General features: G+C 58.4%; 3 protein-coding genes across 4 annotated transcripts; 2 read left to right on the forward strand and 1 right to left on the reverse strand.

Annotated features, from left to right (window-relative positions):
- The first annotated feature begins 661 nt into the window (after nucleotides 1–661).
- On the forward strand, nucleotides 662–3,739 carry LOC115271208 (adenine DNA glycosylase-like). Its single transcript, XM_029911599.1, has 3 exons — nucleotides 662–772; nucleotides 2,184–2,305; nucleotides 3,617–3,739. The coding sequence occupies exons 1-3, from the start codon at nucleotides 664–666 to the stop codon at nucleotides 3,737–3,739; spliced, it is 354 nt and encodes a 117-aa protein (XP_029767459.1). The 5' UTR covers nucleotides 662–663.
- A 107-nt stretch (nucleotides 3,740–3,846) lies between these two features.
- On the forward strand, nucleotides 3,847–14,604 carry LOC112105042 (adenine DNA glycosylase). Of its 2 annotated transcripts, none has more exons than XM_029911610.1 (13): nucleotides 3,847–4,289; nucleotides 4,469–4,510; nucleotides 4,614–4,685; nucleotides 4,889–5,002; nucleotides 5,415–5,512; nucleotides 6,565–6,709; nucleotides 9,033–9,120; nucleotides 9,739–9,933; nucleotides 12,063–12,208; nucleotides 12,651–12,824; nucleotides 13,085–13,135; nucleotides 13,402–13,573; nucleotides 14,387–14,604. In XM_029911610.1, the coding sequence occupies exons 1-12, from the start codon at nucleotides 4,233–4,235 to the stop codon at nucleotides 13,525–13,527; spliced, it is 1,308 nt and encodes a 435-aa protein (XP_029767470.1). In that variant the 5' UTR covers nucleotides 3,847–4,232; the 3' UTR covers nucleotides 13,528–13,573; nucleotides 14,387–14,604. The 2 variants fall into 2 exon arrangements, with proteins under 2 accessions (XP_029767470.1, XP_029767471.1); XM_029911611.1 differs by having other exon boundaries at nucleotides 9,754–9,933.
- Nucleotides 14,605–16,461: 1,857 nt separating this feature from the next.
- HPDL (4-hydroxyphenylpyruvate dioxygenase like) lies at nucleotides 16,462–17,815 on the reverse strand. The gene has a single exon (XM_024197669.2). The coding sequence runs from the start codon at nucleotides 17,813–17,815 to the stop codon at nucleotides 16,568–16,570; it is 1,248 nt and encodes a 415-aa protein (XP_024053437.2). The 3' UTR covers nucleotides 16,462–16,567.
- Between the last annotated feature and the right edge of the window lie 153 nt (nucleotides 17,816–17,968).

The following is a 17,968-nucleotide window of genomic DNA, read 5'->3' on the forward strand; positions in this document are numbered from 1 at the left end:
CCCCCCCGAGGTGCATGGGGTGTCTGGTTCAACACCCCCCGCCCCCACGAGCACGAGGTGTCCAGTTCACACACTCTTTCCCCCCCACCCCCAGGTGCACAGAGTGTCTGGTTCACTCTCTCACACACACCCGCCACGAGGTGCACGGGGTGTCTGGTTCACACCCCACTCTCCCCACGAGGTGCACAGGGTGTCCGGCGGGTGTCCAGTTCTCTCCCCCCCCATTAGCATGCACGGTGGCAGTGGGAGGGCGTGTGGTGTCCAGGGGGGAGGTTGGAGCTCTGGGGTTGGAGGGTTGTTGGAACTGCTCAGGGCATAGGCGCCGACTGCGTGGGTGCTCCGGGGCTGGAGCACCCATGGGGAAAAATTAGCGGGTGCTCCGCAGCTAAGCTCCCCCCCACCTCTTCCCCGCCTCCTCTCTTGAGTGCACTGCGTTCCTGCTCCTCCTCCCTCCCAGCATTTCTGCCCACCACCAAACAGCTGTTTGGCGGCGTTCGGGGAGGGAGGAGTTGGGGAAGGGGGTGGAATGGGGGCGGGGTGGGAAGAGGTAGGACGAATGTGGGTACTTGGGGGAAGGGGTGGAGTGGGGGCGGGGGGGTGTGAGGGCCCTTGAGGGGGTCACCATAACAGTACCCCATTCACTCTTCTGTCCTCAGCCTGGCGATGAGTAAACTCCGGGCAGCAGCTCGCAGCGGGCGGGGACTCCAGCAGCGTGCAGGGGAAGTGAGGAAATCCCCAAGGAGGTGCAGGGAGAATGTATCATCCCATAAAGGTGAAACGCTTTGGCTACAAGGATCTTATTGGGACACTGGAGTGAGGGTGACACCATGACGATAGGCACAGTGTGAACGGCTAGACACATACCAAACGAGAGCAGGAATGAGCCTGGGTGCAAAGAGACTCAGGCAAATAAAACCATATTTTGTAAATAAAACCCTGCCCGTCATTGAATAATGTGCAGCCTCAATCTGACCATTGAATACGTTAATTCACGGCTGATCCTAATATCCTGCACTTGTACAGCACCATTCTCAATGGAGCCAACTCTCTGGACTCCAACCTGCACCTTAAGCGCCATTCGGTGCTAAAATGGCATTGTGAGGTTCCTTGTTTCTTGTCTCTCAGTAACTGCAGTTCAGCTGTGCTCAGTTTACAAATACATATAAATTTCCTCTAACTGCCAGCCCTGCAAAATCACCTTTGGGATATGAGAATCAGTCTGAGCTGTTTCTTCCTCATGCGCTAGCAAGGACCAAGATTTCACAAGGTGAGCTTGGTTAACTACTCTGCCGATGTTGTATGAGCTGGATAGATTGCAGCTTCCTCGTACAGAGATGGGTGAGTTCTGCTGGGCTAAGGGCAGTAAAAAGTAGTTGAAAGCGTACTTTAGTCACTGAAATCAGAAGACTTGGCTCTGATACACGCAGGGAGTTGACAGTCACATTTTCAGAGACATATAACATTTGAACCATAAGTTTCTGCTTCTTCCTTTTTTCAACACTGTTGTTGCACTTCCAAAAATAGACTGGCTGGTTTCTGGTCAGTTTCTCTGCCGCCTCCTCTGCTAGACCCATGTTGTTTGTCTCGGCTTCCTCGCCCCTGACATTGAAATCGCTTAGCCAGAAACTTATTTTGGTTAATGCATTCAGCTGAGCACAGAGAACACAGTCATAGAAGTGTGTACTCGTTAAGGGTTGGCATGCTCCAAGTTGTACGAGACACATGCAAAATCAGTCCTTGCCCTGATGAACATACAGTCTATGAGACGACAAGATGCAATGGGAGACCCAGGTAAGGGTGGTAAATTAGAGGCTTTTTTTTTTCCTGTAATCGGACGTGTCTCCCCACTTCTGTAATGTTTAGGAGGGGAAGGCATTTGATGAGGGCCAGTATTTGTGAGTCTGGTAGAAGTGAGGCTTTAGGGGGGAATTTGAGATTGTAGAGGTCTGGCGCACTGGGACCGGATGAATCCTAGAAACAGCTAGTGAAAGCCTTTTGGGGCCACACACCCTTCAGGGTCTAGTGCAGGCTTGTCAAGGCTATTTTCTTTGTTTCTAGTGGTTTGTCCGGTCTGATGGAAAGACCTCCTTTGCCTCAGTAATGAAAGAGCAGCCAAGCCCCACCCCCCAGCTCCGTTAACCACTTGTCCTGGCTTCTGACTGGCATTTAATGTCTCCTTGCAGGCATGCTTCCTCCAGTGTCTGCGTACCATCTCTTCAGCCACCTGGCAGAAATCGAGGCCTTTCGGAAGAATTTGCTTGCCTGGTACGACAAATGCAAGCGTGACCTTCCCTGGAGGAAATTGGTACGGCAGGAGTGGGTCACCACAATACGTGGTTGGGTTTCCCCCAGTTTAAAAGATGCTGCCGTGATGATCAAAGCACTGTCCTTCCCTATGAACCTGTCAGATTGCATTAAAACTGAAGGGGCATCTAAAATCAGATTGTATCTTTCTCCACTGATGTGGTTTGTTTCCTTCAACTTGGGTCCTACAGGGAAACTAGACATGTCAGCTTCACCATGCGTTTCTAGTCAGTGTCAGCTTTTCATCCTTGGTCCCATCTATTGGGTTTGAGCTTCTAGTGCTGCAGGGAGGTTTTTATTTATCCTTAGCCCCTGCCTGTTTGCTTGCCTATTAGTTTGTATTCCCTTGTTACTGCAGAATGTTCTGCTGTTCCCACTTTGTGCCAGCCCCAGATCTCACCTCTGTCCTTGCTAAGCCCACAGTGGCAAATGGTGACAGTGCATTTGCCTGTTCCATGGTGGAATGGCTGGTGTGGTCAGAGATGAACTTTCACCGCTGTGCTGAGAATTATGTGGGGCCACCATTGTCCCATTTAAAAATCTCCGGTTCTGGTACCTGTGTGTGGGGTGGGGTGTGGGTGACCTTAGGGAAGGTTTCTCTGTTGGGATTCTAAACTTTCAGGATAAACTTTAGCTGGAGAAGCATCTAAATCCCTCACGCCAAGATCAAGAGAGATTGCAGCCAATTGTGTGTTGGCTTTCAAATGGTCAGACCAAATTCAGCATTTGGGGGCCAATCTTTTCTTTAATTAGTATCTTAACGGTGCATAGAAAACAGGTAGTTGCTCCCCTTTTCTTATTTGCATATGCAAATATATGTTTTGCATGTGTTTATGCAAATGTTTCCTGCGCATCTTTGCCCTGACCCTCTAACCTGACCTTCCTAAGAAGCTCTGCAAGAACGAAGTGCTTTCCAAGGAAGGTTGTGGATAGAGCTGTTTTCAGGTGGCCAGTAGCAGCTGGAAGCTGCAAATCCCAGCTCTCTTGGGATTCCTATAACTCCTCCATTTTCAGGAGCTCTTATATCTAAATTGAGTGACACTTACAAATTTTGTCCTCTGCCAGTATTTGAACCAGGGCTCAGCTATCAAACACTTCCCAAGAGGAGCTGCTCTTCTGCAAGCTAACTGGTGTCATTCCAAACACTGGTGGCGTCTCACTAGTGCTGAATTTGACTCTTTCTCTTTAGTGCAAATGACCCTATCCGAACAAGGTGTGCATCTCCTGTCCTTTTCCCCATCGCTCCCTGAGCAGAGTCCAGAGCTGAGAACTCTGTGCAGTTCCCTGAAATTCCCTCTGCCTTCTCTTTCAGGCTGCAAGCGAATCAGATACTAACAGACGAGCATATGCAGGTGAGACAGAGAGAACACAGGCTGTCTGCTTGGGCTTCTTTTCTCAGGCAGAAGGTTTGTCGCGGCATATCGTCTTTGCCTAGCACTGCAGAGTTAGCAGGGTGCATTGTGGGGGATGGCAGCGTCACTGTGGAGAAAAATACTCCGAACAAATCACGCTGCTCTCCCAAAACCAGACGCAGCCCAAAACTCCTCTAGACTCTTTCTGAAAGAGGCCAGCAGCGTGGCACTGGCAAGGACCCAGCATCGCAGGGACGAAGCTGGACAATGATGGTGCCGCCCCCTTAGGCTCAAACGGCCTGGTCTGAGAGATGCAGGAGAGCAGCATGAGACAAATGGGGAGAAAACGGGTTACCAGTAGAGCTTCTGGGCAGTAACTTTGGATACGTCAGTGGCCCCAATTCTAAGCCTGCTTCAGGTATAAGGGACTAGTGCAAGCTATGGGAGGCTCTGCTTTCGCCCCAGAGAGACCTTGTGCATAGGCACAGGGCAAGGTGTTGAATTGGGAGGGGGCCTTCCAGTCCCCCACGGTGCTCTCGCTTTTCCTTTGTGCCTGCAGTGTGGGTGTCGGAGATCATGCTCCAGCAGACGCAGGTGGCTACGGTGATTGACTATTACAACAGGTGGATGCAGGTGATTGTCCTTTGTCTCCTTCTCCTGCGTCTGGAGCCCTGAATTTCTGAGCGTGTCTGAAACCTCGGCCATTGCATGTCTCGTTCCCGGCCTGCGGGTCAGCCATGCGTTCGGGTTCGTCGCGGTCTGCAGACCTGTCCTGTGCCAGCGAACAAACCTCTGTTTCCTTTGCAATGTAGAAATGGCCGACGCTGCAGGCACTCGCCAAAGCTTCCCTGGAGGTGAGAATCCCCCATGGCAGGGGCCTGAAAACGCCCCCATTGATCTTTAATCCTGGGCCCTTTGCGACTAGTCTTAACCCCTGGCTGTGTGTCTTGGGAACAGGACGTGAATGAGCTGTGGGCAGGACTTGGCTACTACTCGCGAGGGAAGCGGCTGCAGGAAGCAGCACAGAAGGTATCCTGGTGCGGGGGCAGTTGTGGAGGGAGGGGGTATTTCCTTCTCTCCATGCTAGTGCCCGCTGGCGGGTGTGGGGGGAAGCCCAGTGCCACGGCTCTGTCCCCAAGTGCTAGCCAAAAGCTCCAGAGTGGGGCATGGCTGATGTGCCCAGCTCACGTTGGGAGACGCCAGGTCCCTACTCAGCTCCCCTCTCCCCTCAGGTGGTTTCCGAGCTGGCAGGTCAGATGCCCGCGACGGCCGAGGAGCTGCAGAGGCTGCTGCCGGGAGTGGGGAGATACACAGCAGGAGCCATCGCCTCCATCTCCTACGGGCAGGTGATGCGAGACCCGGCGCTGTCTGTGTGCCAGCGTTGCCGCGGGGGTGTCAGGCTGTGCTGGCCTTGGCGCCTCAGCTGTTAGGAGGTTTGGGGAACATGCCTCTCCCTGGGGCTGCTGTTAGCAGCTCGTGGCCCCTCCTTGCCCCAGGGCAGTTCCAGTGCTACTTGCAATGGTCCCCCTGCCTCGCTGAAAGCTGGGATCTCCCAGGGGGGTCTGGGCACTGGGAGCCCGGACCAGCTCCAGCCCTCCGTGGGGCACCCTCCCAGCAGACTTGCTTGGCCTGGGGATTGCTGATCCCTCCAGTTACCCCTCCCTGGGACCGGCCTGGCCAAATGCCCTCCCCTCCTAGGGGCACGAGCTCGCACGTGCCCTGAGATGGTGACCGCTGCTCTTCTGTCTCACGGGCCAGGCGACGGGAGTGGTGGACGGGAACGTGATCCGAGTCCTGTGCCGGGTCCGATGCATCGGCGCCGAGTCCAGCAGCCCGGCTGTTGCCGACAGACTCTGGTAGGGGATTGTTCTCGTCCCAGGAGGCGAGGGGGGGGGGTTGTAATACAAACAGGAGTAAAGTACACCAGGGTGGCCCGGGGAAATCGGTCACGGGAGGCAGCTCTTCACCTCTGCTTACCATGTCATTGGGGCAATTGGTTGCCTTGCAGCCCAGTGGATGCACAACAGACAAGCACTAGCTCAGTGGTCAGGAAGTGGCTCCCTTGTAGGCCCATACAGGGAGTAGGCAGGGATTGGATCAGCCCTGGAGATGAAATCGCCCGCGCCCCCCCCCCCCCCAGCTGCATACAGAATCGTGCCTACTGGTGCATGCAGCAGCGCCGTCCCCTAGGCAGCACTGGAGACCAGCGCTTACGAAGTACCATCCAAGCGCCAGCGAGAACGGTCACAGGAGCGGCCGTGGCGCTAAGCAGGGGCTGGGATTCTCGGCCGATCTAACCAGAGGAGGAGCCGGCGTGTGGCGGCTGCAGCCAGCTTTCAGGGGTCACTGGCCCATCGCGTGCTCTCAGGCGCTCGGCACGGCGAGAGGCGCCTTGGAGAGTGTGGGCCTGCGGCCGTGTCTGCTCGTTGCACCAGGGGTTCCCAGCCTTCTCACGGGCTCACTAGGCAATGAGATTGGCTCTACAAGCCAATGCCGGCTGCCTCTAACTGCCATGAAGCTTGGGCTGCTCCCATGGATGGGAACCTGGGGTTCGGAGCCCCCCGATGCCCACTGTCGGAGAGAGCCATCACTAGGAGGAGGCTGCGGGGAGGTCCTGGTCCTGTGACTCTAGTAAGGTAGGACGAGGGAGCCTAGAGCGCTAGTCACACTAGCCCAACGTACTAGAACAGGAGCAAGCCCCAGTGGCCGAGAATGGCCCAAGCCCCCTCCGCCCTGGGTCTAGCTGGTATCAAGGTTCTGAGCCTCTCCCCAGCTGCGGGTAGGGCGAGTGGGTGCCGGTTTGCAGTGGGCTGTTTCTCTTCCCAGTTGATGGGACCTACCCCCGGTGTGTGGTAAGGAATGCTCCTCTGGTAACCAGCCTGCCACTTCTCGCTGCTCTTCGTCGTAGGGATTTGGCCAATGCTCTAGTCGATCCAGCCCGGCCAGGGGACTTTAACCAAGCCATGATGGAGCTGGGAGCTACCGTGTGCACCCCCAGGGCCCCGCTGTGCATGGAGTGTCCTGTGAAGCCCCACTGTAGGGCGCGTTGCCGGGTAGGTATTGTGCTTTCCTGCATTCAGCTCAATCCCAGTAGGTCAGTGGTCTATATGTAACCCCTACGCCCTTCATAAAAACGTGTGCTACTAGGAAGGGGGGGATCGAGCCCCAAGTCCCATTCCTTGCTTTCCCACCGCCTCCCTCTGGACCCCGAGCAAGTCACTTCCCTGCCTTGGGATTCCCTCTGAGACGGCTTCCCGAGAGCCCACTTTGACTCCAGGTTCCATCAGTCGGGGATTTTTATTGGGCGCACAGCAATGTTACGCTGAGCTGAGCGGACTCAAACACGGAGGAGGTGGTGGATGCAGGGTACATCCCAGATCCAAAATTCCACAGAAACCTTCTTCCTTTATGTGCATTTACATACAGTATCACATTGCATTTCCTCTACATTGAATCACACGTTCTGGGACTGGCTTGGTTACGTGGTAGGAACCAAGCCCTGTACAGAACGCTCTGTCCATCCATGACTTACTCTTTACTTCAGCGTTACGTTCCAGGGTGATCCTGTATGCTGTGGTTCTTCCCATTGTCAGTGGTTCCCTGCGGGTTCCTCCTTATCGTAGCTAGCACAGACATTCTGTCTCCAGCCTGCTGATCCATTTACCTCCCTAATCCTGTCTCCCGAGAATGGAGGTCTCATGCATGTCTAATTATTCCAAGCCCGCCTACGCTCTGTAAACTGAAGGTGGTGATCTGGACACGGACATGGACACACACACACACACCCTATACAACAAGCTGCTGCTCTTTGGATTTTTGGTTTTGGAGCTTGGGAACTCGAGATGGAAGAGCCTGGTGGGGTCACTGAGGCGCATCCCTGGGGCTGGCCCAGAATCCCGCCCTGTGATATCGCCAGTGCTGGGTCCAGTCCAGGTTTAAATGACCCAGGCTACTCCTGCCCTTCCTCTGGGCGGGCCGGTTCCACAGGCTGATCAGTCCCAGCGGTGGGAAACCTTCCCTGATAGTGATCCGTGTTTCCAGCTAAATGCTACCTATAAACCATTGGCCCTTAATGTCATAGGTTCATGGGCCAGAAGGACTGTTTCATTGGATCGTCTAGTCTGAGCTCCTGTCTAGCACAAGCCAATGAATTTCACCCGGTCACCCCTGCTCGAGCCCAGCCAGTTGCGTTTGGCTAAAGCGCACTTTTGTCCGAGTGTAGCCAGCTGTTCTGACTACACTCACTGTGTTCAAGAGACCAAACTTAGCCAAACGTATTGTCCGAAGATAAAACGGTGCAATATGGAAAGGAGACGTACGCGGCCTCTGTCCAGGGAGCGGTTTGTATCTCGCAGCACGTTCACCTTGCGCAGAAGTGTGTTTCGGAACCGTGCATTTCAACGAGCGCTAGTTACAGTGTGGCTTGACAAGTTACAAAACTCGACGGCACTAAAATCCAGCACACCTTGTTTTGTTCTGTCCTTTTCCTGTCTCTCTTTTGGATGCTACGCTCTAAACCAGCCGTCTTCAGAGCTGCCTGCACTAGAATATAGAACAAGCATTTCTTGTCTTTGGCAAGTTCTCTGTTAGCTAATGCCAAAGCTGACTTCGGCTTTGCAAAGAGTTATGAGATACTCAGCACGAGTGAACAGAATTGTAGCAAGACCGTAATGCATTCAGTTAACATAACTTCCCAACACACACACACAATGTGTAGTATATTAATGCTGTGTGCATAATACCCAGACTATGCCTAACCTAGATGTATTGGCCAGTAGCATCTTTCGGAAAGGCATCCAATCTAGATTTAGAGACATCAAGAGATAGAGAAGCCACCACTTCCCTTGGTAGTTTGTTCCAGTGGTAAATCACCCGCACTGTTAAAAAGCTTGGTTCCCCTCTCCCTGTGGTGTTTACCCCCTTGGATGTATTGTGTACAAGTTCCCAGACCTGTTCACGCGTGAGCTAAGCTCTCTTCTGACTCCTGGCCGCAGTGTCTTTGGGTACCCACGTCTTGTAACGCGTCATCAGGGGGCAGCTTGTGGCTGGTGCCAAATACAACATACGCTGCAGCGTGCTGCCAGGTTTGAAATGGCATAAGAACGGCCACAATGGGTCAGACCAACGGTCCATCTAGCCCCGTATCCTGTCTTCCGACAGTGGCTGGTGCCAGGTGCTTCAGAGGGAATGGACAGAACAGGGCAATTTTGAGTGATCCAGCCCCTGTTGTCCAGTCCCAGCCTCTGGCAGTCAGAGGTTTAGGGACACCCAGAGCGTGGGGTTGCATCCCTGGCCCTCTTGGCTAATAGCCATTGCTGGACCTGAGCCTTCCATTGGCAGCTGAGGCCTGTAGCTGACCCTGTCCTTCCTTTGCAGGTGGAGAAGGAACTGGAATTCGCCTCCAAGAGGCTGCTGGGAAAAGCCGCCTCCAGTTGCTCCCAGGCGCCTGACATCGAGGAGTGTGGTAGGTGCTGGCTGGGGATCGCCACCTCTCGAGGCTTAGCCCTGTATGGAGAGCACGTCTTGACCCCTTAGCCCCCGGCGAGCTCTGAGCTGGTGGGGAAGCCCCGCCCCGGGGCACAGAGCTGTGGGGGCAGCGCGGCGAGAGGCAGCAGTGGGGGCCAGGCGGTGTGCGTGAGCGGTAGGGCTCCTGGCGGACTCCCCTGCTGGCCCGTGCAGGTGGAGTGCCCCAGCTCTGCTGGGTTACACTGTGGGGATTAGTGTCACATAGAGGCTAGTTTGGGACGTGGGGGCGGGGAGGTGCAGTGACTTACACACAAGGAGGAGACGTTACGGGAGAGCGTCTGTTGCCCAACCTCTAGGGGGTCCTCCCCAACACCTCCTTGGGGTGCCTCATCTGGCTGATCCTGGGCTGAGTTGGTGACTTCTTGGGAGCCCCGTGGCCAGCCACTGGAAGAGCTGCTCTCGGGGCTGGAATAAATCCATCAGAAGCGGGTGATGGGGACCCTGGGCCTCCTCTCCTCATGCCGTGAGCAGGGCAGAGGTGCAGCCCCCAATCCCCAGGTCTTATGAGGGCCGGTGCAGTGACACGGACTGACCTGGTGCCGCGTCTGATTCACAGCCGCCGCCACCGCAGGCAGCTGCTCTTTGTGCCCCCCTGCCACGGAGCCCTGGGACAGCAGCCTCGGCGTGGCCAACTTCCCTAGGAGAGCCACCAAGAAGCAGCCCCGGGCGGAGCGGACGGCCACATGTGTGCTGGAGAGGAGAGGCCCCCGGGGGGAGCCAGAGTACCTGATCGTGCAGAGACCCAGCTCCGGTAACTCGCAGCTCGGGTGTGCACCAGGGTGGGGATGGAAAGGGAGGCGTTGGTGTCTGTGGGAACGGAAGGATCGCTGCCCCGAGGGACTGGGCATGCTGGGGGGCAGGGCTCACTCATCTCAGGGGGCCGATGAGAGAAAAAGCCCCTCACTGCTGTCTGACCTCAACAGGCATCAAACACCCACAGCCAGCCCTGGGATCCCTGCAGGGAGACCCCCGCCGGGGGCTCTGGCTGGATTAGAGAGGTGAGCATCTGAAAAAAACAACCCGGAAATGTCCAGAAAAAAATGGTTCTTTCCCCAGACCCAATATGGAAAAATTGGAAAGAAGCTGGTTAGATGAAGTGTTTGCTCTGAGTGACCAGGGACAGGGTTACGAGGGTGATGCTGTTACTGCTGCTCTTCGGTACTTCTAAACGCTCTCGAATAATAACCAATACGTGTTTAACATGAACAAAACGTTTCCCTGGCCACATGAGGTTCTTTATCAACGTGATCAGGACAGATCTTTTTCCACACTGCTCCTGAGCCCAGAGAACAGAACCTTCCTTTCGGTTTACAACAAGACTGCCGTGTTCTGTGCTCGGTATTTTATACAGGAACAGCTGTTTTATCCAGCACTTTGCCAGCCGGAAACCTCTAAAAACCAGCATTTCTGATCGCCATTAAACTGTCGGTTTATAGTCCGGTTGCTGCGGGGCCAGCAGGGGGCTGGGGCGCGGGAGGGGGTTTGGAGCGCGGGCTCTGGGAGGGAGTTTGGGTGCGGGAAGATCCAGGGGCCGCTCACCTCAGGCGGCTCCCCGCAAGCGGTGACCTGTCCCGGCTGCTCCTAGGCGGAGGCGCGGTCAGGTGGCTCTGCCTGTTACCACTGCCCCCGCCCCAAGCGCTAGCAGCGCAGCGCCCATTGGCTGGGAACCGTGGCCAATGGGAGCTGCGGGGGCGGAGGCAGCGCGCAGAGCCGCTTGTGGGGAGCCGCCTGAGGTGAGCAGCCCCCTGCACTCCCTCCCACGCCCCAACCCGCTGCCCCGAGCCCCCTCCAGACCCCAAACTCCCTCCCAGAGCCCACGCCCCACACTCCAACCCCCTCCCTCTTAGTTAACCGGCATTTTTCACTTACCGGCACCCCCCTACCCCCAACATTTCGGATAAAACAGCTTTTACTGTATATTTTTTTTCATATTGGCCAACAGGCGAAAAACAAAACATGTAAGTACCTTCGTGTGCAGCTACAGTCTGTCCCCAATGCTAGGTATATTTGTCATTGTTATTTGAATCAAAACTAAAGAAGTTATACTTATTTATTTCATAAACATCTCAAACAGGACTTTCTCGTGTGCTAACTAAATTGTACGTAATACATTTCGCATTCTTGAAGAAGTAAATAAAGCTTAGTTTTGATAATCAAATAACTACTTCAGATCCTTTCCCCCCCACCCCCCAAATTTCCACTTTTTTCCACCCCTCTCCCCAATGGCTTTTTTTTCCCCGTGACTTCAAAATTTCCAGAAATTGTCCATCCCCAGTCTGGATACAGCAGCGGAGGCGCAGGGGCTGTGCAGGGCCCGAAGGTGCAGCCGTTCTGTCAGTAATGATCCTGGCTGCAGAGCAGGAGGGGTGATCAATAGTCACGGGCGCCCCAAAACCAGCCACTGGCAGCAGGGCAGCTCCCCTGTGCCTTGGGCTGTCTTTGGGGGCTCCTTGCACCCAGCTTCCTGGGCCTGACCCTGCTGCCTCTTCTCCTCTCGCTTCTTGCCTGCTTGGCAGAGGCTTTACAACGGCGGTTTAGCCTCCAGGATCGACCGCGTGAGCCCTGTGCCTGGTCTGAGCAATACCCGCAGGCATCTGGAGCGCTCGTGTTGCAATTGACACGGGGGGGGAGGTAATCAGAGGGACGTGATCTTGAAGGGACAATATCCCGCAGCCAGCCAGGGCAGGAAATGCTTGGACAGGCCAGTCAAGATGCGCTCTGTCCCAAGAGGCTTTTCCTAGCCCTGACCCTGGCCTGTGAGCAGAGGAACGTTGGGCCCTGGGTGTGGTGGGAACCAGCTGCCGCCCACAGCGTCCTTTGGAGATGGAAATCTGGTTGTGCCAAACGTGGCCTGGCTGCCCATTCCTTGCTCTCTCCCAGGCTTGCTGGCGGGGCTCTGGGAGTTTCCCAGCCTGGCCTTGGGGCCGGGGCTGAAGGAGAAGCAGCAGAGGGAGGCGCTGTTGGCTCATGTTCAGGCCTGGGCAGGAGAAGCCGTGGCCAGAGGACACCTGCGGCATGTCGGAGAGGTAAATGAGGCCACGCGTCCGTCCTGGGGCGGGTAAAGGGTTCGTGGCGAGTGACGCAGCTGACGGGAGCGCAGACCGGCCCTGGCGTAGGTCCAGGGCATTGGGGCCGGATGGGGAGGAGCTGTGGTGCTGGGCTCTGAAGCGAGTCCTCCGCCTGCAGCCAGGAAGCTGGTGCCCAAGATGTGATGGCTGAGGGCCAGGAGGCCAGGGAGCGGCGCTAGGGAGTGGCAGAGCAGAGGGTCCCTGGTGTCCTCGCCTGGTTGGTTGTTCTCCTTTGCTCCCCCTCGTTATAACCCCCTTACAGCCCCGCCCCAGCCACCGTCACCCTGTCGCTGAGTGTGGACGGCGCTCGGCTCGCTCGCGGTGCAGCCAGAGGGGGGCGCCGCTGAGCAGCGAGTGCTTCCCCCACCTGGGGCTGCAGATCTTTTCCTCTGCATTCCAGGTCGGCCACGTCTTCTCCCACATTCACCAGACGTACGTGGTCTATTCGCTGCTCCTGGGCGGGGACCCCGAGGCGGCCTCGGGCGGGCGGGACGAGGAATTGGAGCGGCCAGCGTTCCGGTGGGTGACGCAGGCAGAGTTCCAGAAATCAGCCGTCTCCACTGCTATGAAGAAGGTACTCAACCCCACCCCGCACCCCCCGATCCCTGGGAGTGGGGGGAGGAGCTCAGCCCTGTGCATTCCCCATGGGGCTCCTGGGAATGCGGGGGAGAGAGCTAAGCTTTGGGATTGCTGGGAGGGAGGGGGGCTCAGCCCTGCACACGCCCTGCCCCCCACTAGGGTCACGTGAAAGGGGGCCAGGGGCCAGCCTGGCACGACCCCTTGGAGCTGTGGGAAGGGGCCTGTGGCGCTCCCTCTCTCTTGTGCTTCCCCTAGGTCTGGAAGGCATGTGAGCGGCAGAGCTGCGAGGAGAGGGGGCCTGGCCAGGTGAGTGCGTCTGCGCCGCGTCTGCCAGGGGGCAGCTGAAGCCGTCCGGGCCGGTCCCGGAGCCTGCAGCCCCCCATCCTGCAGGGCAGGCTTCCCCGTGATGCTGTGCCTCAGCCCTGGTTGGGAGGGGATGTTGCTGGGGCGGGGTCAGTCTCCAGCCCCCCAGGCCTTGTCCTCCTCTGGGGCTGTCGGCTGGGGGCCCCCCTCCATCCTTGCCGGGCTCCCCGGGCCAACAGCAGTCGCCCCACGTGTCTCCGTCCCTGTAGGGCTGCAAGCGGAAACGGGGCGCCGATCCCTCGCGCGCCAGCCAGCGGAAGGTGGAAGCAGACGGCAGCCTTCCCCCGAGGCAGCTCTCCCTCGACTCCTTTCTCAAGGCCCCCGCTGGGGAATGACTGCGGCCTCCTGCTCCGGCCGGACCCGCTGGGACCGCACCCAACGGTGAGGCCCGTCTGGAGGGGATGGAGGCTCCATACTCTGCGTTGCTTGGGCTGTTGCGTCCCCCCCAGCCAGCTGGCAGCTCCACCAGGCCTGCCATGCCTGGCACCCGGCTGGGGCAACACCAAGTCACGTGGACTCAGCCCAGGGTTATACGAGGCCCCCCACGGTCTGTTGTTCCCTGCACGTCTTTCCTGCAGCCAGCCCCCTGCTCTCTCTGGGGCTCCCCCTGCAGAGGGACCCCCTTTAGTGCAGGCTCACTGGTGTTACAGCCATCCCCACAGGCCACTTCCCTTCCCTGGGAGGCTCCCGCCTTGCAGAGCCCCTAGCAGCCACACGGCAGTGGGGATGTGGGGTGGAGTGAGGAACCTGCGCCTGCTCGGTGCGGTCTCACTGCACTACGCGGGGAGTTATAGGGAACATTCTGCCAGCGTGACAGCCTGGGGCCTGGACTTCTCTGCTCATCCCCAGGGCGGGGACAGCATGGGGGTCTGACTGTGTCTGAACCCTGCAGACGCATGTCCACTGAGAAGTGGGGCTGGGCTGGCTCGAGCCAGCGGCAGGTGAATGTCTCTCCGCCCAAGGCGCGATGCGTTATTCCCTGTCTGGACGAGATCTGGGGGCCCCGCTGCAGCCAGGGGACAGTTCTGTCCAGTCAGGGCGTCCCAGCATTCTGGCAGCGTTCATGGAGCTGGGTTGCCCCTCCAGGGGTGAGGGAAGCCGACACTCCCACCGTCTCCTGAGTAATGGGGGGATCCGGGGCTCTAGATGCAGGACAAAGTGGAACTGAACGAAGTGCAACTACTGTATTTCCAGCATTGCCCATCTCCTCCCAGCAGCCTCTTCCCGCTGCTCCTGGGACACGGAGGGTCCTGAGACCCAGCAGACCCGGAGGGCGACGTCGGACGCTGTGTTAGGCCGCGGGGCGGTTTGCTGCTGGCCCTGCCTTGTACGCCGGCTCCTTTTCCGCCTGCTTTTACTCACTCACAGCTGAGGTTTTAATAAATCTGAACTTTTTCTACAAGCTTTTAAAAGTGGATTTTGGCTCCATTTCATTGTAGCCACCTGAAAACACGCTCCGGCCGCGCCGCGAAAGGGGATGCGAATGGCACGAAGGGCCTGGCCCCAGCTGCCAGGCAGAGGTCACTGGGTAACCGCTGGAGCTATGGTGCAGGAAACGTGGCATCTGCTGTGAGCAGTGGGGAAGGAGCTTTGTGAGCCCTGAGCGCTACACGATCACCCAGCGGCTCCATCCCACCCATGGGCAGCCTGGCAGTGCCCCTTGAACAGCCTGCCTGGTGTAGAGCGGATCAGCAAAAACCGACCTGCGGTGGCACCCACTGGCAAACGGCAGAACTGCAGGAATTCTCTGCTGAACGCATTTAACTCAAACCGGGCAATGTTTTGGGGCCAAATGGTTTCCTCACCAAAAAAAGCCGTGTGGGTCGACCTGATCTGCTTTGGAAGTGGGTCAGGCTGAATCAGCGTATCCAGGCAGAGAGCTAGCCCTTAGTTCAGTCAATTTCCCGTCTAGACAAGTCCCTCAGTGAAAACCCCCAGCCCCCCTCCCTGGGGGCTGTTAACATGAGCACCTCTGCTGGTCAGCTGTGGGGGTGTAGCAGAGGTGGACTGGGTGGGAGCTGGGACTGACATCAAAGAGATCTGCATAGGGCACCAGCAGCACCCCTGGGGACCCCCAGAAACGAACTTGGTGCTCAGACGCAGTGTGAACTCTGTGGCAATCCCGGGCCGCCCTCTCCCACACTAGCCCCAGGGTGTCCTTCAGCCACAGCCCCTCGGTGGCGCATTACAGGGCCGTGCGCTGGGGCTGAGTAGCACAGACCTGGCTCTTTGCAGAAGCAACAGGACACGGCACAGGAAAATCAGTTCTCGGTTTAATGGCTAAATTCAAGTGAACCATACGACGCTCGCCCCGTAAGCGAGAATCCACGCGCGGCAGGAGCGTGAGCGAAACCCAGCCTGGGGGAGATGCTTGTAAATCGGACCGAAAACCATGAACGGAACAAGAACGTGGGAACAGCTCATTCGCGAGGGGCACGGGGAGGTTAGTGCCTGTGGCATTAACGGCCTGGCTGCAGGGAGAGCCCACGCGCCGGCCCCGGTGAGGATGCCCCACTCGCGCTCCTGGCCCGTGGCGTGCGGGGAACGGGAGAGGATTCCCAGCCAGCCGCCTTGGCAGCGCGAAATCCCTGCGGAGCCACTGGTGCAAAGTGAGAACTGCCAAGGGGAGCGAGTGGGGAGGGGGAACTGTTCTGCCCTGGAGGGGAAGAGGGTGGAGCAGACAGGACGTGGGCTCTCCCGCAGCCAGCCCCTCAGAGAGAAGGGTTACAGACATGAATAGTGCTGAGATTAATGCAGAGCCAGTTCTCAGGCCAGCCGGGATATCTGCTCCCAGGGATCCCCCTCCCCCCCCCCCCTGGTCATTCCCATTTGACTCTGCTACCCACCCCTGCCGTGTTGCTGCCACCTTCCACCCCGGGGTGGCCGCAGCGGTTGCTGGGCTCACGGTCCCTAAATCCACCCATAGAGCTTGTGGGGTCCAAAGCTGCAGGCTGAACGTTGGCCGTAAATCCAGCTCCCGGCCCAGGGAGCAGGAACTCAGAATTAGCCAATCCAGCCGTGCCGGGGCGAGGGTTGGCAGAGCGGGGCTGGGGGAGGGGGCAGGGTTTGTCTTTGGGGTGGGAACTACCCCATGAATCCCACCCATCAAGGCAGACGGCGCGTCCCAGGGAGCTTTTAAGTAGCTTTCAACCTCCCCGTCTCTGACCGAACAGCTGGTCTGGCTCTGCCTCCTCCCTCCCTCCCGCCAGGGCAGGGCCATCACCTGGGGATGGAGCGCTGGGGCCACCACTAGTCCTTCAGTGCAGCTCGCCAGGCAGCCAGCCGTTGGCCTCCCATTGTTCCCCAACAGGCGGGGATGGCCCCGCCCTGTGACAGCCCACCGGGGAGAAGGCGAGGCAGCCGGGAGGGACTTCTCTACTCCTGCTTGTCCAGATAGGCCTGCACGGATTTCCACAGGGCCCGGATGTTGCCCTCCCCGAAGCCTGCGGCCCCCCGACGCTCAATCAGCTCCAGGAAGAAGGTCTCCTCAGGGAAGATGGGCTTGGTGAAGATTTGCATCAGGTACCTCCGCTGGTGCGGGCTGGAGCCCCTGCCGCCTCCCTCCCCGTCCTCAGCCAGCTCGGCGTCCAGCAGGATGCCGTGCTGGGACAGGAGCCGGGGGTCCAGCCCAGCCGCCCGGATCTCCTCTGCTTTGCCCGCCTCGCTGTAGTAGGCCCGGGGGGGCTCGACGAACCGCACGCCGGCCTGCGCCAGGGCCCGGGCCGTGGAGACGATGTCCGTGGTGTAGAGCCCGACGTGCTGGATCCCAGCTCCGCCGTGCTGCTCCAGGAAGGCGTCCACCTGGTTCTTCCCTGGCTCCGGCAGGGACTCGGCCAGGACGAACTTGCAGTCGTCGGCCAGCCCCGGCTCGCTGCCCTTCCCGTACCCCATGGCGGTGAGCCGCAGCCCCACGCCGCGCCCGCGGATCCGGTAGCCCTCGGCCGCGTCCTCCTGCCTGTTCACGATGAAGCGCTGGAAGCCGAAGCAGTGCTGGTACCAGTCCAGCACGGCCCGGGTACTGCCCCGCGAGCAGGCGTAGGTAATGTGGTCGAAGCGCGTGGCCTCGGCCGGGTCCTGCGGCCCCTCGGGGACGTCCCCCGCGGTGCGGAAGCCAGGCAGGAACGCCCCCCGGTAGCGGGAGCGATCCAGCAGGGTGTGGCTGACGTTCCCCACAACGGATCTCACCACGCAGTAGGTGACGGAGCCGCTGTCGTCCGTCACGTCAGTGGGCGGGATCGCCAGGGGGCAGCCCCGCTCCTGGAGGCGTCGGGAGATGCTGGGTACGTCCTGCACCTCGAAGCACACGTTGGAGGCCGTGCTCACGAGGTGTGAGGGGCCGACGTCGTAGAGGAATTCCTCGTCGCTGTGGCCCAGCGGGGGCTGCTGAGCCAGTGCGGGCTGGGTGGGGTCGAACGGCAACACGTGGACCGGGGGGGCCTCCCCCAGCCTCTCATTGACGAGGAAGACAGCGGCTCCTTTGCGGAGAGCCAGCTGCCGGGCGCACGCCGTCACCCGCTCCGCGAACAGGTGAAAGCGGAACTTGCCCACCAGGTCACTGACCAAGCCCGTCCCGGCGGGGACGTGGAAGGCGATGTGGGACAGCCGGCTCAGAGAGGCAGCCATGGCGCAGCGGGGTCAGACCCGCTAAGCTCTGCGAGAGAGAGAGAGAGAGAGAGAGACTAGAGCAGATATCCCAGCACCCAGGAGGGAGCGAATCAGTCCCCATTGCGCTGTATGGCCCAGTGCTCTCTGCTGCCCCCTGCTGGGGTCAGAATC

The sequence above is a fragment of the Terrapene carolina genome, unplaced genomic scaffold (genome assembly GCF_002925995.2).
Source record: "Terrapene carolina triunguis isolate 2854851 unplaced genomic scaffold, T_m_triunguis-2.0 Scaffold110, whole genome shotgun sequence".
NCBI lineage: Eukaryota > Metazoa > Chordata > Testudines > Emydidae > Terrapene > Terrapene triunguis.

Bases quoted from the DNA above. Each gene is read 5' to 3' on its own strand.
- LOC115271208 (XM_029911599.1), top strand. From the start codon at position 664: ATGAGTAAACTCCGGGCAGCAGCTCGCAGCGGGCGGGGACTCCAGCAG. The intron at 773-2,183 runs GTGAAACGCTTT...GTCTCCTTGCAG, and splicing joins GAATGTATCATCCCATAAAG to GCATGCTTCCTCCAGTGTCT. The intron at 2,306-3,616 runs GTACGGCAGGAG...CTTCTCTTTCAG, and splicing joins ACCTTCCCTGGAGGAAATTG to GCTGCAAGCGAATCAGATAC.
- LOC112105042 (XM_029911610.1), top strand. From the start codon at position 4,233: ATGCTCCAGCAGACGCAGGTGGCTACGGTGATTGACTATTACAACAGG. The intron at 9,121-9,738 runs GTAGGTGCTGGC...TCTGATTCACAG, and splicing joins GCCTGACATCGAGGAGTGTG to CCGCCGCCACCGCAGGCAGC. The intron at 9,934-12,062 runs GTAACTCGCAGC...GCTCTCTCCCAG, and splicing joins CGTGCAGAGACCCAGCTCCG to GCTTGCTGGCGGGGCTCTGG.
- HPDL (XM_024197669.2), bottom strand. From the start codon at position 17,815: ATGGCTGCCTCTCTGAGCCGGCTGTCCCACATCGCCTTCCACGTCCCC.